The following is a 13,728-nucleotide window of genomic DNA, read 5'->3' as shown; positions in this document are numbered from 1 at the left end:
CTTGGTGGGTGGGGGGTGGCGCGGGGCTTGGGGCGAGCGCACGGGCGAGACCGGCGGCCTGGAGGACCTCGGCGGTCTTCGGTCGCACCTTTCCCCCCACCCCCACTTCCCGAGCGCGCAGACACCGTAGCGCCAGATCTCGGTCACGGCCGTCCGGGACCCGGTCTGTCTGCAGCCGGCGGCGGCCAGGAGTTGGTGGCTGGAGAGAGCGGGGTCTGGGTGCTGCGCCTGCTGCGGTCTGGAATTTGCTGGGGGTGGATGCGTGGATGTCTGTTTTTAACCGCATGCTGCCACGGATCCTAAGTAGAGAATTAGCTCGGTCTGTGTTTATGAGTTGAATCCTTTGTTTTTCCCTCCAACTGCATTAAGACTCAGGGAAAATAGAGTCTCAGGCTCGTTTTCTCCTCTTCCACCTGTGTCTGGAACCCGCCCTCTGCGTCCCTCCTTGACTATCCCACTCTGTCCCTTGACTCAAAAGCCTCTGCTTCCTGTTCTTACTTCTCGCAGCACTTTCCTCCCCAGTGACGGTGGTGGTGGTGGTGGGGATTATCTTTTACGAAAAATACCATAGTGAAGGCATCGAGCTCCAGCCCCCTCTCCTAGGGCCCAGCACGATTGTGCTGATAGGCGTCAGGCCCGTCTGTCTGGGCTCCTAGCCTTGGACTAGCAACTCTCCCTTAGACCGGTGTTACCTGCAAACTTCTCTGAGGGCATGTTTCCTACTCTTGGGCTGGTACCCTGGATTTCAAAAGTGGAATTTGCATATCGCCCTAGTAACCGTGGACTCGGTGCAGGGTATCCACAGGCCCCAGGGATGGGTGAGTTTAACCACCTCCCGTGGATCCCTTCCAGCCATTCAGAGGGCTGGTAGGACTGTCAAGACAGGAAACTGGCCTTTATCTCTGAGACCTTCTCTTCCCTGGGAAATGAGAAAAATCCCAGACCAGTGGGTCTGGTACAGCCCTAGACACGGGTAGGCTGCCTCTACCTTTGGGGAGTTTCCTCCTCAGCCACACAGGCCTCTAGATGATCTGCCGGCCATACCCAGGGCATGCCTCTCCCTGGACGGGTGCTGCCCCCAGCAGAGCACAGTGCTTCACTGTTGGGCATTTCTTTTCTTTAGAGCAGGAGTCGAGTGGGGGGGAGAGGTTGAGTGTCTTCACAGGACGGTTCTCCAGATGTTATAAAATCAATGTGAGTTTTATTGTTACTGGTGGTTTCTGCTTTGTGTCATGAATGGAGATTCAGAGACTTTGATGGAGAGGACAAAAGTTTGTGGGAAATGTGATTTGCACACAGGCAGGCACACCAACATACACTCCTCCATCACATTTAGCATGCAGTTCTGTTATTTTCAGACTCTCAGTTATATAGAGAGAGATGGAAGAGGTGTCCCTCCATTGGTGACTGAGTCCTGAGGGAAACCCACAAATTTTTCAGTCCTCTGGTTCAAGGAACTAGAAGTCTTTGGGAAGGATAGAGAGTTGTGGAGGATTAACTCCCCGAGAATCTTGGGGAAGACAATTAAGCCACAGTGCAAGACAGGGAAAATGTGCTTTTTTGCTTCAAATCCGACTTAAAGCTGTTGTGTTGAACCATGGGTGTTTGGCGTGAGAGCAACATGCAGTTCCCCTTAACAGGCTCTAGGTGTCGCTAGGAGCAAAGAAAGGCAAGAGCTTTGGAATTTTTTTTTTTTTTCAAATGGTCTCTGCATATATTTAAAAACATCTCGGGGTATGTATTTCCTTCTTTTCATTTTGACACATGTCTAGAACTCTCAGATAAACAAAAGTGTTGTACTGAAGAACAAATCGGGGATATAACATGTAAATGATTTCTTTTGATGGGGCTCTGCCATGTCTCTAACTTATGTTTAAGTTCTGATATCAGTTTTTTTTTTTTTTCCTGGAAAACCCAAAATGTAAATAAGCAAATTTTATTTACTTATTTATTTTCTCATTATTTGTACATATATATCTGGTCACAGTCAGTATATCTGAAAAATTCAGGGCACATGTTTCCTTTATATTCAAAATACATGACTAAACCAGTGACCATGCTAAGTGTAGCATTAATTAAAAAACTATGTGTTTGTTTTTCTGAGAAATGTATTAAAAATTGGAAAAGACAGGTCCAGAAATTCACTAAAAGATAGATGTACCTCCCAGACAAACCACTTTTCCTTCAGAAACAAAAGCTTCAATTTGCTTGAGAGGGGCTACTTAAAATTGTTACGTATAAAAACTGCTTTTTAGATACCAGCTCTCATCAAGATTGATGAATCTTGAGTAATCACTCTGCTACACAAATTTAAAGCTAAGACATACAAGCGATTAGGGAGGCATTGCATATTATTATAGGTCTCTCTCGTGATTGCTGAGGAACTTCTGGGCAAACCAGGGCTTGATTTCAGCTCCTACTTAAGCTGCCTGGGATCTGGGCTGCTTCCGTGGGAGCTGTCCGCGGTGCTGAAGCGTCCCCTTTGCGTTAGCGCTGCCTCAGTCCCCACGCTGGTGGCTTTATTGCTATTGTGTGGCTTCTCAGTCAGGAAGAACTTCTTTGAGATACCGAAACATCTTTCCAACCCTGGTCACTGGGATGATGGTAATTGGCACCTCTTTAAAATCCTTCAGGCTTTGTGCCTCTTGTCCCTCCATCCAGACAGGGAGAAATAAAGTACAGCTCTTGACCTCTGTGTATGTACGCACACATGGGGCCTGAACATGGCTGAGAAGGGGCCATTCTCCTTCACACACACGGGGCCTGAGCTTGGCTGGGAAGGGGCCATTCTCCTTCAGACACACGGGGCCTGCACATGGCTGGGAAGGGGCGATTCTCCTTCAAAAGAAAATTGAAGGTGTCTAATGAGGCTACACAGATAAGGTCTAACAAGGCCTGCACAAATGTGGGTGCTCCATGCTGGGAGGTGATGAATAATGTCTGGCCTGAACACCCACCACACCACAGCAAAGGGACTCCCACCCAAGTAGCTCCGCAGAAAAGCGTGTTTTGGGTGATTCATTTCTAAGATCCAAAGTCTGACTTAGAAATAAAGTCAGCATGCCTTTTCTATTAGTTTCCTCATAAATCTTCGATTTATTTAAATATAAAGTCAATTACTTAGGCAGCTCCTCTGAGGAATAAATAGCCACTTTTGATTTAAAATTCCTTGTGTAGGTTTAAAAACAAGTTGACTCTTAAAGGAATTGTTCCTGGAAGTGACTTTCAGTGGAATTGCTCAACTTTCAATTGGAGTTAACTGTGACTAATTTTAAACATACTGAACTCCGTCATGGCCTTGCTTGAAATTTCTTTTCAATTCCTTGAAGGGCTTTGGAGGCTTCGTTACTGACAGAGCAGTGGCTTTCTCAGGGAGTTCCTGGGTTCCTCACTTTTGGTGACACTCAATGATGTAAAGGTGATGACAACAGGGTTTTAAAACAGCAGATTGGTTAAAACAGGGACTGAATGACAAGTCACTGTCCATGGCGTCTGCCGGCCTGGCAGGACCAGTTTCCTCACCTGAGCGTCCCAGCGGTCAGGCCAACCACCCCCCTTCCAGCGGCATTCTCACTGGTATGATCCCAGCGTCCTGTTATCTTCGGGATTTGGCCACTTGATGCTTTCTTAAACAGCTTGTTTCACAAATACATTTGTATGTTCTATTACTTTCTTCTTTTCTAATTTAAATTTTTTTAATTTATTTAATTTTTACTTAATTAATTTATTCATTTACATAAATAAATATTTAATTTCACATTATTTTCCAAATATATGAGAAAAAGGCTAAACCTGGCAGCTGTCTACTTGGTCAGTATTTGGACGGCACTCCCACCTGCACAAGGGATTTGGGATGTCACAGAGCCGTGGGGAGCTTTACTGAAGAGGAGTGGGAAGTCACGTGTCACCCAGTGCTCATCTCAGTGGCACTTTCAAAGTAGTGCTGTGATGTGCCAGGCCTGAGACGCACACGGCCGCTGTTCCCCTCTTTCTCTGCCTGTTCTTTCTTTTCTGCCCACAAGTAGAAACAGATATGGTCTTCCCTGGTTCCTACTGCCAGCTCTAGCTATCATCCTGTTTTTCTTTCTTTCTTTTATGACCCAGCTTCCCTGATTGCATTGTTATCAGTAATCCTCTTTCCCCATCTAGCCGGGATGCAGATATACATTCTGTGCTGTCTTCACTGGAGAACTCCACGTGCCACGCCACTGACGTCCTCTTCCTCACTGCATGGAAGAGCCTGTGGATTCCCACCAGGTCTTTTTTTTTTCTGTCACGCTGGGTAGAGGGATGTGGCATTGTTCCTCACCACCACCTCAAACTCTTGGGGTCAAGCGATCCTCTGTCCATGACAACACCCAGCTGACTTTTCTATTTTTAGGAGAGACGAGGTCTCACTCTTGCTCAGGCCAGTCTACAACTCCTAAACTCAAAGATCCTCCTGACTCAGCCTCCCATAGTGCTGGGATTACAGGCGTGAGCCACCGCACCCAGCCTTCCTCCACGTCTTGATGTTGTCACCACCTGTGCTGTGGACGGCTGCCACCCTGTCCTCACCTTTTCTGTGTCTAGCCCCTTTCATGCTGCCCACTGAATTCACATTCCCTGTCTGAACTTAGGCTTTGGTAGATCATTTCCTGCTCCTCCACTTTAGGTGGGAGGACGGAAGAACCCGCACTCCAAGGTTCTGGTCTCCAGTATTTTATTCTTTCTTCCCATGCTTGCTTCCACAGATGTTATCTACCTTTATACAAAGGGGGCCCAGTACATTCTAGAACTTCTGCATGAGGAGATTGTTACAATAGCTTTATCACCCTGGTACATGTCTCCGAGTGTCCCTTCTGAAGATAATTCAGTTTGCTTTTCTATTTACAGAATTGGAGAATTCTAGAATTATAAGGACCTTGTGGATTTTGATCCGTCTTCCACGTTTTTGTACCTCATGCTAAGCAGCTACAAGATCATTTTTGCAGTGGTGGCAAGAGATCCACGTGAAATATATCCCTAACCGTTCGTCCTCTCTTTATATCTACTTATTCCAAGTAACTTTTCAGCCTAAACATCTATTTCTACTACCAGTTATTTCCATTTATTCCACTTCCAGGCATGGTACACATGTTTCTGAGCATGTGCAAATTAGATTCTCTTAATGCCTTGGTTTCTTTCTGGTAGCATTCTTCTGGTACCATATAGTACTATCTATAATACCCTGCTGAATACAGTAGCTATCTTCCTCAAAAGGTTAGTGTTTATGCTTCAGAACAAGTTGAACATGTAAGAAATGCCTACTACCCTAAACAGCATCACCATCAGTGCTTTGGTAACATGAGTAACCACTCCACTTCCAACGTCATCCTATCTCAATAAAGAATTTCGCTAAAATTATGTCAATAACAAAATTATGTAAAATTCTGCTTACTAAGTCAGCACGGAAAATGTAATCCTGATCAGGAAGCCATCTCGGTTATGAGCAAAGAGCCCATCGGCACACAAAGAGGTGGTGTGAGCTGAATGACGGCTGAGGCCAAATATAGCATCAAACACCTCTGTGTCGCATCCCCACACGCGGCTCCCTTCACCTTCACCGAGACCTTGGTGAGGGGGAGAACCTCAGCCAAGAGCTGGTCTTTGAGCTTAGAAAATTAGTAAGGGTAAAACCAATTTTTCTTTATCTACAGGGGTCAGTTGTTAACTGTGAATTACAGCAAAGACATTTTAATATGTTAACAAGACTTTGCTCTCTGAAACCAGACAAAAAAGTATGTTTTTGTGAAAAACATTGTATCTTCTCAGTGGGTTGAGTTCTTTGCCAGAAGCAAAGGATTTGGAGGTGGACATGAAGCCTCCGCCTGTGGCCTGCTTCTCTGCTGCCGCTCTGCACACGTTTCCAGAGTTACTGGTATGTGTTACCTGCAGATTTAAGGCGAGCTGGAGCATTAGAATAACATAATACTAATTTATATTTTTGACAGTGGAATCAACTCATTTTCCTACATGAAAATAATATTCAAGTATCATTTGATAGACAGGAATGTTACTAAATGTTGGCTTCTGACACTTTTTCCCGTCATAAAATAGATGATTTTTTTTTTTTTAAATCTCTTACCCAAAGCTTTTTCTCCTTTAGGATCAGATGATTGATGAGTTTAATTTTTGCCGGCAACTGGCAGGAGTGCTGAGTAAGATGTACATGCTGATTGTACGAGACCCTGTTCCTTTTAATTACTCAGATGATAACAACGCATTGATCAGGTGCAGGAGAAGTGCTGCTCGCGATGGACAGGATTGATCCCTTTCGTACAGCCTTGCCCGTAAAAAGAACAGTCACTGTAATCCTTTCACCATTAAATTCTGGGGAATGAACTTAGTGTTAGAGGGATGGAGTGCCCAGGCACTGCCTGCAGAGTTGCTTCCATTTCAAGCATGTTAGTTTGACTTTATACATGTAAAAAAAATCAGCCTTTTTCATTAACAACTTATGGAACATTTATCTTTAGAATGATCTGGAATTATCAAATGATCTGAAATAGAAAACTTTTAAAGTTGATAATGATTTTATTTGAATTTTTTAATTTTTTTGAGACAGAATGTCACTCTATTTCCTTCTGTAGAGTGCTATAGTATCACAGCTCACAGCAACATCAAACTCTTGGGCTCAAATGATCCTCTTGTCTGAGCCTCTCAAGTAGCTGGAACTCCAGGTGTCTGCCAGGACGCCCAGCTATCTTTAGAGATGGGGACTGACTCTTGCTCAGGCTGGTCTGAAACTCCTGAGCTCAAGCATCTACCTGGCTTGGCCTCCAATGGCTCATACCTGTAATCCCTCCAAGGAGAGGTGCAGGAGGGGAATCTAAAACGATTGAGAGGAGGAATAAAGGAATCTGTGTAAGGAGAGGGAAAAGGGAGAGGGAGAACGTCCAGGTAGGGGGTGGTCAGGGGACGCTGCTGGCCTCTGGGGTTTTATCTACAACACTCGCATTTCCAGACTGTACCTGACCTACAGGGTGCCTCATGCCGTGTCCCACCTAAGAAGTGTCAAAAATAATAACAAAAGTGAGCAACTTCTGTGAAAGTCTTGAGAGAAGTTATTTCCTCTGTTTTTACAAACTTGAACACTTACAGCCCCCCTAGTGAGCAGGTCTAGTTAGTAGACACTGGTGGGTGCTGTGTGTCTGGCCTGTGCCCTCTGTGGCTTCTGCTCATGGCCCCTCATCTTCCCATAATTCCTGAGGACGGGCACTGCCTCCCAGACCAGGAGCAGGTGAGGTCCTGGGGTCCACGTCTGCCATGTCCTCCTGATGCTGCCTAAGGCCTGCAGACGAGCCCCCTCCAACGCCCGCTGCCCTCCCTGGGCTTTCAGCTCTGCTTCCTGACATGCATTCTGCCTCCTCCTATTGGCAGCAGTGTGCCCCCCAGCCGGGCTGAGGGAAGTGCACTGCAGGGGACTGCTGAATTGAATCCCTGTGTCCTCAGTGCAGGGCACACTGCCCACTGCCCCAGCCCTGCAGAGGGAGTACGGACCCAGCTGAGACTCACCTGAGGATGCCAGATAGGTGGGGATGGATCAGGGACAGGAGAGGGCTGCAAGTGCAGGAACTGATGCAGTTTGGTTTAGACTTTTCTGAGCTGGAATTCAGGCTGTTTGGAGAGGGCTGGTCTCTCATGTGAGGGGGCATGAGGGTTCCGAGTGTGGCTCTGCAGGTGTCTCCACATCCGCGGGGCCCAGGTGGTGTGCTCTTCTGCCCGCTTCGTGTGGGTGCAGCTGTGGGAGTCCATGGTGGTTGAGATGGGGTAGAGTGAGCATAAGTGGGTGCTTGGAAAGGCAGGGCGCGATTTGCTGTGGTCTGTTTCTCTGTCTGCTGTGGAAACCAGCAGTATTCCAGGGAGCTGCTGTTTGGGCAAGCTCTCATACCCCATGGAAAGCTTTTTACTTCCCAAAGAGACCGATATGGAAATTGCCCCAGAAAGGCAGAGACCTTGGAGGGCATGGGTCTCTGATCCTTTCTTGAGGGAACAGGTTTTCTGGGGTGGCAGGGAAAACAACAAGAAAGGGCGGATGTTCTCAGGGTACATGGGGGAGGTGGGAGTGGAAACAGCGGCAGTAAGGAATATATTTGAAATGAGACTTCTGGGCCTTGACTCGAGAACCTTCCCATCAGAGAAGAGAGGATGTCAGGGAAAAGCTTGCAGAGGCTGAGCTCCCAGTGTGGAGAGAAACACATCCCTGGGTCTGTGAGCCTCCTGGGTGCTGTGCTCTGGATTTTCCGTGGATTCAAGACAAGGCTATTTACAACTCAGAAACTGAGCTCCACGCCTTGTCGGGATGGTGGGACGCACAGCAGGAGTGCTCAGCGTTGCACGGCGCTCCGTCTTTCTTTCGTGGCGAGTGTCCTGACCTCAGAGTCTTCATTTTCTATGTGGAAAGGGTGTCCTGTAGTTTTCTTCCTTTTTTCTAGATTTTTAGTTCCTTTGAATGGATGGGAAATGCTCTTAAATTTCCCTATACCTAGTTAGCTGTTAAAAGGCCAGGGGGCTGCCGTCGAGGGTGGGGCATTGTTTCTATGGAAACAGGAGCTGGCTGTGACAGGCAGCTGGCCTTCCTGACTGTGAAGTCACCACAGGCTTCTCAGCACGTCCTCTGGCTGCAGTGAGGCACCCGGTCAGCCGGGCTGTTGCCTCTGCAAGTACAGATGGCACCTGGTGGAACCATAATGTTCTACTGTCACCTCCCGTTGGCCTCTGGTCCCACTGCCTCTGTTCCACCTGCTCCTTTATTTCTACTGGAGCCCAGAAGGAATGCAGTGTTGCTCCTACAGCCTGGACCTGGGGCTCTCTGAAGCAGGGAGGGGCCTGGGCCTGAGTGGTCATTTCTGACCCTCCATATCCACCACCCCACTGTCACATACCTGAGAGTCATGTTCCTCCTTTAGCAGACACCCAGAACAACTCTTCCCACCCTCGGACAAGTATTCTTTCCTCCTGCCCAAATCCAATCCACCTGTTGCAGTGGGCATCCTTTTCCTTGGCTTCCGACCTTGTTGAAGACATGTGTTCTTTGGGGTGCCCCTGTCTTAGCATCTCCTTGGCTCAGATCCATCCCAAGGCCCTAGTGTCACTCCCAGCAAAAACTCAAGCTCCTGCAATACATGAATGTGGGCCATGGCCCCCCGATTTTGCTGACTGTATCCCCCCCACCCTGCTCTGGCCCACGGCTACCATGCTGTCCCCTGGTCACCCAGGCTGAGCTTGTGCTCACCTGAGCTGTTATCACATCACTGCTGCACCCAGCGAGCCTTTTCCACCACATTCCATGGCTCCTCATGCCTTGGCTCTAGGTCACTGTCACGGTGGAGTCCACTCTGGCCACCCTGTTCTCGGTGGTCCCCACCTGCTCTCCTTGGTCTGTCTCTTACCACAGTATTTATCACTTAACAGTGTGTCCTGTGATGGCTCATTGTGCCCACTTTTATCTTTGACACTTGATAGGGACTAAGGAGAAGGCTCTTGCACCACTTTGCCCTGCCTGTCCTAGGTCCTGCTGCGGAGCTTGATGCATCAAAACCCTCCATCAGTGTCTGCTCAGCAGATGAGCGAGCCAGTGGGGTCCTGTTGAAAACTCTTTGGTGGTTGCTAACTAAATAATCATGGTTTCTTAACCCTATTTCCCAAACGTTTGTTGAAATTGAAAGGCTTGAGAAATTAAGACTTTGACCCTGGTGTGTGGCTGCCCACAGTGTCTGCACCTGGAATCTCTTCAGGTCTACGCTGCCTCTCGATTCAGGAGGGCCTGGTACTGACTGCCCAGCTCAGCAGCACTACGGAGTTGATAGAGTCATTTTTAGGAAAACAGTAGAATTTATATTTGTAGGACCTGCTTAAAATATATGATATTTAGCATTTGTAATATATTTCTTTCCAGAGTTTAAAAAAGTATAAGTTAAGTATAAATTTTTGATGTTTGTCTACCTAGTTGACACTACCTTGTGGTTTATAGGTCTCCTAAGGAAAAACGAAAGTCTTTGAGAGGAAGAGATTCCTGGGAGCATAGCAGTCTAACACGCTGTTTTCAATTAGGATTTGCATTACCTAATTCTCAACTGCAGGGAAAAGACCTCAGCTTCTTCCTCCTTGATACTGGGATCATCTTTATCTGTCAGGTGGGAAGTGAAATCGGAGCATTCTGAAGTGTACATCATTAGAAGAAAACTCATGTTCCCAGACCAGAATGTACAGTTTCTGCCAGAAAAAATGGTCCTGGATTCCGTAATTTATTCAAAACTGCCTTAGGCTCTATCTACAGCATCCGTGTTTATGATAATGCAATCAGCACTCCCTGGTGCTTCAGAAGGGCCTAGATCAGAGGCTGCAGCCCTCACCTTAACTCTGCGCCTGTGCACAGAGACCCGGACAGTGTGCCTCCCGAGGCTCTGTCAAGGCTAAGTAACACGCTTGATTCATGTCTCTGTAAATAAAATATGCAAAATGAAGGTTTGCAGTTTCTGTTTTCTGTTGCCAGACAGGGTTGGAATGCAAGCCTGTACTTCAGGTTCTTTTATATCTGCACAGAACTGCACTGAACTGTCTCGGCAGCCCTGGAGGAGCGGACCCATGCGCTCGGGGCCGTGCACTGAGCAGGGACTCAGACCTGCTAATAAGCATGTACAGCCCTGGAGTTGTCAGATGGTGTCAAAGGGCACGCAATTAGATACAGATGATCCATCAGATGATAAGCAGATGCATGACTGCGGGTGACCACTCCCTGACCGCTAGATTTAAGTAGCCAAAGTGCCTCAAACGCTTACGACCACGAGACTTAGAGAGCTGTGTTTCTGGTTGTCAGTTAATGTGTCCAAAGCTGAGCATACAGTCAAGTCCATGGGAGAGAGGGGCATCAGCTGTGCGTGTGGACAGCCACCACTCACACAACTGGCCACATGTCCAGGGCCGGCTCTCTCCACCTGAGAGGGCCCAGTTAGCCCGTGGGCACCGTGGAGCTGGCAGCCCTGGGTGGAGCAGCCAGGGCAGGAATCTACAGAGCTGATCCTCCACTGTTCCTCGTCCTGTTTCCCTGAGGGCCCAGAGAGGCTTCCGCAGTGGCTATGGGTGGTCAGGGTGTTGGGATTTCAGCGTTGTCCCAGGGCCACTGCCGTCAATCTCTCATTGTCTGAGTCTCCCAATTGCCTTTATAAAAGACCCCAGAGAGCTCTCTCTCCAGGCCTTTTTCTGCCTTGTGAGAATATAATTGGCCTTCTGTAACCCAGAAGAGGTTTCACCCTCACCAGAACCCAAACATACTGGCACCCTGTCCTTAGACTTTCACCTCCATAACTGTGAGAAACAAATTGCTGTTTATAAACCGCCCCCGTCCATGGTACATCCTTATGGCGGCTCGAACTAAGATGGAGAGACTTGAAACAACAGGCCCTAAGCCTGGCTGCCCTCCTGAGAGGACGCAGGCGCAAGCTCAGTGTGAATGCGGATTCTTCTCTCAGACCCTGTCACACTGCAGAGGACAAGGACGCAGTTGTCCCCTTGCCCACTGGGATCTGATGCCTTAAAACTAAACTTGAAAACCATCATTAAAAATACTGCTCTCTTTGAGCCCGTCTTATGAGTGAAAATTTGAAATACGGCACATCGTAAATTGTAAATGCCCCATAAGTAACTTTCCCCCAGCAGCAGGCGGGACAGAAAGATCTGGAAACATTGTCAAGGATCAAGGAAGTGAGGAAGATGTGAGGTGAAGGAGGACAGTGCCACGATGGGACCTGAGAATTTAGGGTAACACGCCCCACTGACAAGTACGGTCTTCCAAACATGAAGTGAAAACCACGTGGAACAGGGAGCTGATGGGGAAATGGAATGTCAAAGTGCCAGGAATGGACTTGGTTACAGTAGTTAAAAAAAACACCCACCACCAACAAGGAAGGTTCTAACTCTAAATGAAGATCTTGAACCTACTTTTCATAATGTTTCTCGTAAGGATCACTTTATTATAATCACTGACTTTTAATTGCCTGTGTCTCTAGTAATGATCACTTCGGCAACTTTTCTTTTTGTATAAAACATTCCCAAAGTCAGCAGCGCCCGTGGCTCAGTGAGTAGGGTGCTGACCCCATATACCGAGGGTGGCAGGTTCAAACCCCGCCCCAGCCAAATTGCAACAAAAAGCTGGGCGTTGTGGCGGGCACCTGTAGTCCCAGCTACTCGGAAGGCTGAGGCAAGAGAATCACCTAAGCCCAGGAGCTGGAGGTTGCTGTGAGCTGTGCGATGCCATGGCACCCTACCGAGGGCAATAAAGTGAGACTCTGTCTCTACAAAAAAAAAAATTCCCAAAGTCTCTTCATTCAGTCTCCCAAACCAGATAGATGGAGACCTGTGTGTGTCACCCAAATCCTCAGGAATGCTGGTGTGTCCTGAGGCAGGTTCTGTAGCTGACACGGTCTGGGAAGGTTTTCGCTCAGACGGAGCAAGGCCGAGTGCCAGGACTGCCAGGTGAGGGAAAGCAGGGGCATTTGGAGAGTAGCAGCCTGCTGATGTTTCTTCTCCCAGGACAGTTGGAGAAGCTAATTAATGTCTTTCTTCCACTCACCAAAGGATTGTCTAGTCAACGTAGCTTTTCCATTACACCTCCCCACACTCACCACGTGTACATGTTTCCTGTACACCCCACACAGGCACACCCCTCGCACCTCCTCTGCACACCCTGAGACACACACACACAGTAGCTTGACTTAAAGGGTCATTACCCAGTGAGGAGCCCAGACCCATGGGCTGTGCCCCCTTCAGACTGAAGGTGTTGCTACTGGCCAGATGTTGTCAAGACCCCACCTTAGGTGCCCTCCTTGGCGGTGAGAAGACGGGGTTGCCACGGGCAGCTTCTGATCTGTTTCCTGCTGGACCCAGAGTGCAGGACACAGAGAGAGTCTCCCAGGCCACCCACTGGGTGTGAGGACAGCACACTCTGAATTCTCAGGGCTGAGTGTCCCCTCCCCTGTGAGCCACTGTACCTGAGCCTACCACACAGGGGAGCTCACCAGAGAACTAGGGAAGAGAGTAAATGTGAACCTTTCCCCAGACAAGCAGAACCAGAGTTCTATTCAAAGAGTCTTTGGAGAATTTTGTATAAACTCAAAAATCAGCAGGATCAAAAAGCAGTGAAATCTCCATAGCTGACCTCCTCCCTACACTGACCTCTCTACACTGACCCACTCCCAACACTGACCCCTCCCTACACTGACCCCCTCTCTACACTGACTTCCTCCCTACACTGACCACCTCCCTACACTGACCCCCTCCCTACACTGACCTCTCCCCTACACTGACCTCCCTACACTGACCCCCTGTCTACACTGACCCCCTCCCTACACTGACCCCCTCTCTACACTGACCTTTCCCCTACACTGGCCTCCTCCCTACACTGACCTCTTCCCTACACTGACCTCCTCCCTATACTGACTCCTCCCTACACTGACCCCCTCCCTGTACTGACCCCCTCCCTACACTAACCCTGTCCCTACACTGACCTCCCTACACTGACCTCCCTACACTGACTCCTCCCTACGCTGACCCCCTCCCTACACTGACCCCCTCTCTACACTAACCCCCTCCTTCCCTACACTGACCTCCCTACACTGACCTCCTCCCTACAGTGACTCCTCCCTACACTGACCCCCTCTCTACACTAACCCCCTCCTTCCCTACACTGACCTCCCTACACTGACCCCC

The 13,728-nt window shown here is 48.4% G+C and overlaps 1 protein-coding gene across 2 annotated transcripts in view; it reads left to right on the top strand.

Moving 5' to 3' along the window:
• The window catches only part of DPP6 (dipeptidyl peptidase like 6), a 928,521-nt gene that overhangs the window by 173,121 nt on the left and 741,672 nt on the right, over window positions 1–13,728 (top strand). The window contains exon 2 of one of the 2 annotated variants that reach the window (XM_012806527.2): window positions 12,761–12,776. The exons of the other annotated variant lie outside the window; for it this stretch is intronic. Within the exon in view, the coding sequence (XP_012661981.1) occupies window positions 12,761–12,776 (16 nt within the window). The remainder of the gene's footprint in view (window positions 1–12,760; window positions 12,777–13,728) is intronic. 2 annotated transcript variants of the gene reach the window in all.

Source organism: Otolemur garnettii, unplaced genomic scaffold (assembly GCF_000181295.1).
Source record: "Otolemur garnettii isolate 467f Iridium unplaced genomic scaffold, OtoGar3 scaffold00053, whole genome shotgun sequence".
Taxonomy (NCBI): domain Eukaryota; kingdom Metazoa; phylum Chordata; class Mammalia; order Primates; family Galagidae; genus Otolemur; species Otolemur garnettii.
The sequence above is the reverse complement of the archived record's forward strand: the minus strand, read 5'-3'. Positions and strand labels throughout refer to the sequence as shown.